We start from the raw sequence: 8,433 nt of genomic DNA, 5'->3' as shown, positions 1-8,433 counted from the left end.
ATATATATATATATATATATAGGTATATATATAAACAGGTTTTACATTGTATAATTACTTTCTCATGATTGTACTATAACGTACATATGTACACTTGATAATTTAATTACATTCGATTTTAATGGATTTATTGTTAAGAAAACTAAATCAAATATTTTCATATTATAATAATTTTAATAACATTTCGAGAAAGATAAGAAATATTATACATATGTATATCTTCTAATATTTATGATTTTTAGATATTAAATAAGTAAAAGTTTTAATCTCATATATGCTAAACTACGAGCTCAAAGAGCTCAACTATTGCCAGAGAATTATTACGAGAGATTATACGAGAAATCGCGATTTATATACCTAAGAAAATTAATGGTATGGAATGTGTCAATTAAAAGATTAAGGTTTTGGTTGGTAGAGAGTTCTTTGTGTAAATATTTTATTTTTAATCTCTAAAAATCATAAATTCATTAGAATATATAAATTAAATTAATGTTCCTCAGAAACAATATTATTAGTATTAAAAGTGATACATTGTCATAAATTAGGGCACGCTGACTGGCAAAAATCTTGCTCTATCACCAACTTTTGGCTCAAATCTCAGATTCACTTTCTCGCTATCTTCATCGCCGACCTCGAGGAAGGTATTCCAGTCTACGAGAAAATACAAACCGCTTCTTCGTTTGGTCGGGAGAATAGGATCCGGTGCACGAGTAGTACCACCAAAGGATTCTTCCAATGCCATGAGATTTGTACTTGCAGATGTCGATAATTCCGGAACTGGTGTCAACACATCACGGAAGTTTGAACCATCTTTCGTAGAATCTGAAGTCACCGGGATCGTGGTCATAGTCGTCGTTGTCGAAGAAACGTTGTCTACAGATTCTGCCGACAAGATCTTTGATGAATTGATTTAATTGTACTTTCATTCGTATTTTTTATGTTGTATTTCTGAGAAAATTTTTCAATGCTCTATTGTAATAAATGCTATAATTATACGGTGATTAAAATTACAATTTAAAATTACGTGATAATTTCGTGAATATTGATATTGAACTTGAGGTACAAACTAAAGTAATTTAAGAGAAAAAAATTAAACATTACAAGAAATGAAATTTTGACAAAAGTAAAAAGTATGAAATAAAAGATAATAAAGGATATTGGATAAAAAGCGTTGAGAATATTTAATAAGTTTTATCATTGATAAAGATATAAAAATATGATAAAAATATTTTAGTTAAAAAAAAATTAAAAATGAAATCTTAATAAGAAAGATATTTTATTATTTTATTTATATAAAAAGAAGATTTATAGTAAAAGGCTGAAATTGCAAATAACAGTTGAATCGAGAAGAATATAAATAAAAATAAATATTCTAACTTTATCTTTGATAAAGATTTCGATAAAAGCGCACTCTCCCTCCTCTCTCTCTCTCTCTCTCTCTCTCTCTCTCTACTGAGTTTTCTCTATTTAATTTATCGCAACGTATGTATATATTATGCATGGAAGAAGAAACCATCTTCAAAGAGTAAATTTTTGCTTAGCCATCGCGTGATTGGTAGCGATGATGATGACATCGAGCTACAAACCGGTTCGCGTGCGAGCATACATGCATCCAGTATTCACATGCAACATATCACATGCAACACGCACATGCTTCGGGGACAAGCACGCAGGATGAAAGTTGTATATATCTAGTTTGATGCAGTAACGTATGCATAAGGAAAAGTCTACGTGCAAAAATTCTCTTTAAGAAACATTGCTTAGATAAATTGCATGCCAAAACATATCAGAATTTGTCATATTAATCTGCAGTTTCAATTAGATTTATATAAAGACCAAGGTTTTTAATAGCCAGAGAAAATTAAGAGAATAAGTATTTTTAGTTATGATATCTTTCAGAATAAATCAATTTAATCGGGAGGTCCCATAATCTTATTCCCCATGTTGGTTAACATGCTTTTAATCTTCGCCAAACCCTGAATAATCCGTCCAACCCAAAATTCCGAACTGCCCAAAACGGATAGCATAAGTCTCTTTATACCAGTAGATGTGGTATTCGCAAGAGCTCGATCGTCATTGGTAGTGATTTTGGTTTCTTCCTGATTCTGTTGTCTTTTGACTTCATTTTTTACGTCTACGTTGTAAATTCCAATGATTTCTTCTAGAGTCAGCGGATCCGGCCCATCCTTTAAAGTTTTTGTGGTAGCAAGCAAATCGTCGGCTGCTCTTCGCACGTCCTTTGCACTTGCTTTTCCTTCCTGGATTAATCTGATTTTATCTAAAAGTTCGTTGATTTTCATTTTCTGTTCTTCGTCCTTTACACGGACTTCGTGCGGCTTAAACACGTGAAATTTAGTTGTCTTTGTTGGTTCTATATTCTCCATCTTTAATGTCGTTCTCGATGTTTTGCGGGATACGAGACCTATATTCTCTAGAATTTGCCTCATATTATCAGGAACGACCTCGATCAACGACGGCCGTTCTGTTGACACTGACATGGCCTTTTTTTGTCTGCTATCGCTAACGCCAAGTCCAAATTTCGCTAAAAATTCTTTCATATCTTCGTTTTTTATCCTAGATGTTGGCAAAGGCTTGAAATTAGTATAAGAGTTTGTATTAATGGTCGACTTCAGCGTGGACGTTGTGGTTGTTACCAGATTGGATGTTTGCAAACCAAATCGTTGAAAAAGCAATTGTACATCAGGTGTTAGATTGTTCATGCCTTTTCCGAGCTCTGAAACAGGATTCTCGAAAGTATTTATCAGCAATGGTGAATCAGGTATAGCAGCTGTCAGACTTTCGGAAGTTGTATATATTAAACCGTTACTGTTAGGAATTTGCGATTTTATCTCCAAATCTTCTCTCTCCTTATTCTTTTTAAATACATCTTCTACATTTGTAGCATTTTTCGGCCGAAGTCCAATTGAAGCAAGTAGTTCCATTACTTCCGGGCGCATTGTTGTTGTTGTTGTTGTAATTCTGCGAAAGCCTCCGGAGTTTACATTGTAAGTGGAATTATAAATATTTTTTAATTTCTCCGAAGGAGAAGAAGAGGAGGAGGAGGAGAGAGGGAGAGGAGAAAGAGGAGAGAGGGGCATTGGTGTCACGTAGATAGGAGCTGATTGTTCAGCGTTCACGATTTGCATCTTTTCAGATGTTATTTTTGAAATTTCTGGAATGTACTTAATATTACTGGCCATATTTTCCAGTGTGTTTGACATGTGTGTAGTAGCAGTTGGAAAAACTGGTTGCTTGTGACGAATTTTTTTAAAGAGCGTATCTGGAAGTTTCGCGCGAGTTAAGGTTGTGGTACTTTGCGTTGTTGTGTGTGGTGCGTTATATTGCCATTGATCAACAGATAAAATGTTTTCATTATGTTTTAAGGGACGGGACGTGATTTCTGGTCTCACGTTAAGCACTGTGACATTTTTTTTCTCTACTGTTCGGGGGGGAATCGTTGTCGCACTCGTACTATATACTACATAGACTTCTTTGTCCTTGGTTAATGAAGATTCTTGGAACAGTTCTGGTCGACTAGTAGCAGTTGCTGGCTTTTCGGTAAAAGCCGGTTGCTTTTGCAGATTTTCCAGATTAAAGCTAAATTTGATTGGCGCTGAATCAAATTTTAGTGTCTCCTGTAAAGGCTGCATGTTTGAAGATGCTTCCGAATATGTTTCTTTGTGATTATTATATCGCGTTTCCCCAGCTAGATTTTCCTTTGATAGATTTTTCTCTGGAGCATATGTCACTATAAAATTTTTAAGAAATTGTTTATCATATTGCGTTTCTTGCGTGTTTGTCTGTAGTTTCTTATTTCTCCACGCTTTCAAGTCTTCCGGATTGGAAGAAGAATCTGTAATTAATTGAACTATCGGCGGTTTAGTATATAAATCTTTGATACTTTCCTTCGCGTCTTCTGCGTTGTAAGGCAGGACTACCATCAAAGCCTTTTGATAGATATTTCTTGCTTCTTCAAATGTCTTTTTGTTTTTGTATGTCTCGAGATCTTTGGACGTAATATTGAAAAGTATATCAATAATTTCACGTCTATTGAGGTGTGGCAAAGTGGAATTTTGACGAATTAATCTTTCCACTTCATCGATCGTTCGGTTGATTGAGTTTTCAACTTCAATTTTTGATGGGAGATCGTTGCACTGACATAAGCCGATGACAATCAGCATGCAGAATAGCACAATCTATGAAAACAATAATCATTTGAATTAGAAAATATCAGAGAGAGAGAGAGAGAGAGAGAGAGAGAAGCATTAAGTTTTTATTATTACTACTATTCAAATTAGATAAATGAAAAAGTTGTGTAGTTATTTTTTAATAAGTAAAGAAGGTATTATGTAAGATATTATATGTAACATTATACATATGTGTATAAAGTACCTGTATAATTTATTGTATTAATTTTTGAATAGTCTTAAAAGATCTTATTATGATTAATTGCGCAGAAAAGTGCATGTTGGATTATAAAAGAAAATAAGAATGATTTTTGTTTCGTTAAAAAAATTAACGAAACGTTATAAACCACGTATTGCGCAATAATAAATTTATATTTTATAATTTGTATCCAAATATTAAGTAATGTTATTATGATTAGAAAAACAATTTTTATTTAATTTCAACAAATATAATATCTTTTATTGCACATAATATTATTTACTTCATCAGTTTGCGACGCTTGCTCAATTATGTTAAAGAAGAACGAGTTCAAGATGTATGTCAAAGTTGTTTTTCATATTTATGAGCAAATATTGCAAAAGGAGCCTTGACTATATTACTGATGTCAAACAGTATACCTATACTTGATTAATTCTCTCACCATCACCTTTTTGTGATATCTATTTATATTATTTTCGCGATTTACTTTTCTCAGGTATAAAATGCAATGAAATTTGCACCTGTATGACGTACATAAATATGGAAATCTTTTCTTGATATATTTTTTCAAATTTGTTTCCAGAATTCCAAAATTCCAGAATTTATAAATTTTCTCTGATGAAACTTCTCTAAAAAATTAATAGAGATATTTATTTTAAAACTTAAATCATAAAACGCATTATTTTCTAAAATCCATTTTAGATTATTTATATAATTTGTGTCAGAAATTTGAATAAAGTTGTGTTTATATGTAATTATATACATATATAGAGTGTCCCGAAATTCGCGAATCAAAATATCATAGCAATTAGAAAGTCTTCGAAAAATTAAGTAAAAAAGTTATTTGTAAATTTTTAATTTAAGTAGTAGTTTTTGAGATATAAGATTTTTAATTTAGCAAATTATAGATTACGATTAAACGGAAAAATATCCGTGAGCATGTCGTAGTGTTAGCAGTCGCGCACTTCACGTGAGTACTAATCTATAATTGGCTAAATTTAAACCCTTATATTTCAAAAACTATTGCTTAAAATAAAAATTTTCAAATAACGTTTTTACTTAATTTTTTGAAGACTTTCTTGCTATGATATTTTGATTCGCAAATTTTGGAACACTCTGTATATCTACATAATATTATAAAAATTTGAAGAATCAGAATAAACACACATAAACATACATGTATACAATGTTGGATTATATACAATAAATAAACAAATGAAATAAATTCTCGAAAACAGTAATAAATCATTTTTATCATTTTAATGATGAAAACTAACAACTAAATAATATATTTTTTTAATTATAAATTGTATGTAATAAAGACTTATTATTTTTATTATTTTAATAAGTTAAAGTTAAAAATATGATTGCTAAACAAAGTTTTTAAAATGAAAAATTAAATCTGTACGAACTTTAATATGATGCGCTTGAGAAATACAACGATGATTATATAGAAATGAAAAATATGCTTAACAAGTGTACAGTAAAAACGTAGCCGGAAAGAGCCAACTTTCACATTTCGTGCGTAGTATTCAAGAATATTTAATAGTCTCTTTGCAATAAAAGATCATAATATTTGTAAGTGATTATGTTATTTAGAAGTGAACATTTTATAATCTATGCGATATTATATATATTAGGTAATGCGCATCATATAATCTTTTATTAACAAATTATTAGACAGTTAAACCATTAACAATAAGTGACATACTACTTTTCGGAGAATAAAAATCGGTTTTTAATAGAATTTAATATAAGTACCATAATTTTCACAAAATAATTCTATATTAATATTACAAATTTTAAGTAATTTTATATATACTTATTATCTAAATATCATTTAAAATATTTAAATAACAATAATAATATTGTAACAATTATTCAAATGGCTATTTCATAAAAAGATAAAAGCAAACTTAAAACGATATTTTATAGTAATAATTTTGTATATAGAAATGTAAATTTTTTGTTATATAACATTCACATGACATACCAAAATATTCAAATGTTGTTAAATAAATTACTTTCAACAAGCCGACAAATCGGCAATGTAATAAATATCATCTAAGATTTAAATTTCAAAAAAATATATTCACTTTAATAACGCGTAAAAGATCGCTTTTTAATTTGAAATAATTCTACAGAACAAGTTACTTTGAACACTTTTTGCACATAATGTACTAGTGCACGTGGCATTGCATAATAATTTGAATATAGCATTAACACATAAAATTTGCATACAGAAATTTACAATACTTTATATGTTTTTATTGACAGAAAATGCGTTATTGGTTAACAATAATCGAAAACTCACCATTATGCCAACCAATCGTCCAGACACGTAGTCGACAACTGACTGTGTGAGTGGCTCTAAGGCCTACTTTCAAACTCTCTCTATCTTACTCACTTGATTCTCCTTAGCTGCTCTGACGCACAAATACGCGTCCATCTGTTCACTTTGCCAGTCAAGTCGAGTATTAACGTTGAAATGTACATACTAAATTCGAAAAAGACAATGAGAAAGAAATCTAAAATGTAAGGATTGTATTTTATCAAGCATGTAAATATTTTCATCATCAAGTCAACTTTTGATGCTGCAAATATATTATTCATTATGTAAAATATTTATATTGCTTATTATATTTTTAACGTTTCAAATGTATTAAATATATATAAAAATATATTAAATATGTATAAAAATTATTTGTATGTAATCATGTCATTTTTTAAATACAATAACGAGATTTAAATTTGTCAAAATGACCTGAAAACATAAAAAATTAAAACAAGATATATATGACAAATTATATGTGTTTCTCATTATCTAATAATAGATATCATTATTGTACGTGTTAGATATATGTATATATGTATATATAATGTAAACATAATATTTTGTGTTAATTAAAAATGTCAAGGATTGTATTTTTAACGTGGTATTTTAAAAAACAAGAAAATATTTGAAATATCCTCACACTCTTGGATAATCTCTTTGATGACATAAACATAAAAAGAAGAAATTAACTTTTCTTGCGACGATAGGAAAATCGAAATTTATATATATTAAACTGATATGAGTTACTTTTTTTATTTTATTCTTCTTTTTATACTTATTCTCCTTATAATCAGAATAATTAATTATATTTAGTATTATTTTATTATTTACACATACTATTAAATATGATTATACCGACGTTTGGTACGCAAGTTAAATATTGAGACTGCAGTTTATACTAGAATTACTTGAATCTCATGATGATAAGAGTGGTCTATCGATTGTTGGTGTACAATTTTTCTTGAAGAATTACTATAATGAATTAAGAAAAAAATTGTATTTCTAATTTTCTATTATTCTAATATTATTAGAAGAAATACTATTTAGCTTCTCTGTAAGTATTATGTAAATAAAGTGTTATTGTCTAGAGTATTAACGCAAACTTTGAGAAACATATGTTATTTCATGTTTAATAAAATTATTTCACTTGTTAATCCACTTGAATAAAATTAATTATTTAGTTTATATTATTATTCATATGTTTAAAACTTAAAGTTTACTGCAATGTATCGATACATGATATTACAGAGGGAAGGGGGGGGGGAGAACTATATTATCCAACTACAATATTAAAAATCAGCCAACAATATTTATCTTTCAATTGTTATCAATGTAGTAATTAAATTATTAGAATATTATTAGAATATGTTTAATGATTTTTTAATTTTATTGATAAAAAATAAAACTCACCACCCACTACCACCATCCACGACACCTACTCATCACAATCATTTTTTATATCATGTGATTATTAAGTAAAATTTTTTTTCACATTTTTTTATATCATGTGATTTTTAAAGTAAAAAATTTTTCTTGAAAAATTTTTATATCATATAATTTTTAAAATAAAAATTTTTTTTATACTTACTATCACCTACCACCACCATCACCCATCACCACCACCTACCACCAGCACTCACCACCACCCACCACCAACTCCCACCACCACCACTCACTACCATCATCCACCATACCTATTGTTCACGACCATT

At 29.2% G+C, this 8,433-nt stretch overlaps 1 protein-coding gene across 2 annotated transcripts; it reads right to left on the bottom strand.

Moving 5' to 3' along the window:
- Window positions 1-29: 29 nt before the first annotated feature.
- Window positions 30-7,027, bottom strand: LOC105458655. 2 transcript variants are annotated; one of them, XM_011704127.1, is made up of 4 exons: window positions 6,701-7,027; window positions 4,921-5,015; window positions 2,042-4,196; window positions 30-882 (listed from the first exon to the last, which is right to left on the bottom strand). In XM_011704127.1, exons 3-4 carry the CDS (start codon window positions 4,179-4,181, stop codon window positions 542-544), a joined length of 2,481 nt encoding a protein of 826 aa, XP_011702429.1. In that variant the 5' UTR covers window positions 4,182-4,196; window positions 4,921-5,015; window positions 6,701-7,027; the 3' UTR covers window positions 30-541. The 2 variants fall into 2 exon arrangements, with proteins under 2 accessions (XP_011702429.1, XP_011702428.1); XM_011704126.1 differs by lacking the exon at window positions 4,921-5,015.
- Window positions 7,028-8,433: the final 1,406 nt, after the last annotated feature.

This window comes from Wasmannia auropunctata, unplaced genomic scaffold (assembly GCF_000956235.1).
Source record: "Wasmannia auropunctata unplaced genomic scaffold, wasmannia.A_1.0 LD334486.1, whole genome shotgun sequence".
Taxonomy (NCBI): Eukaryota; Metazoa; Arthropoda; class Insecta; order Hymenoptera; family Formicidae; genus Wasmannia; species Wasmannia auropunctata.
The sequence above is the reverse complement of the archived record's forward strand: the minus strand, read 5'-3'. Positions and strand labels throughout refer to the sequence as shown.

What these genes read in the sequence shown, in the direction of transcription:
- LOC105458655 (XM_011704126.1), bottom strand. An exon ending in TGCGAATACCACATCTACTG is followed by an intron (nt 883 to 2,041) that starts GTATAAAGAGAC and finishes TCTTGTCGGCAG; the next exon opens with AATCTGTAGACAACGTTTCT.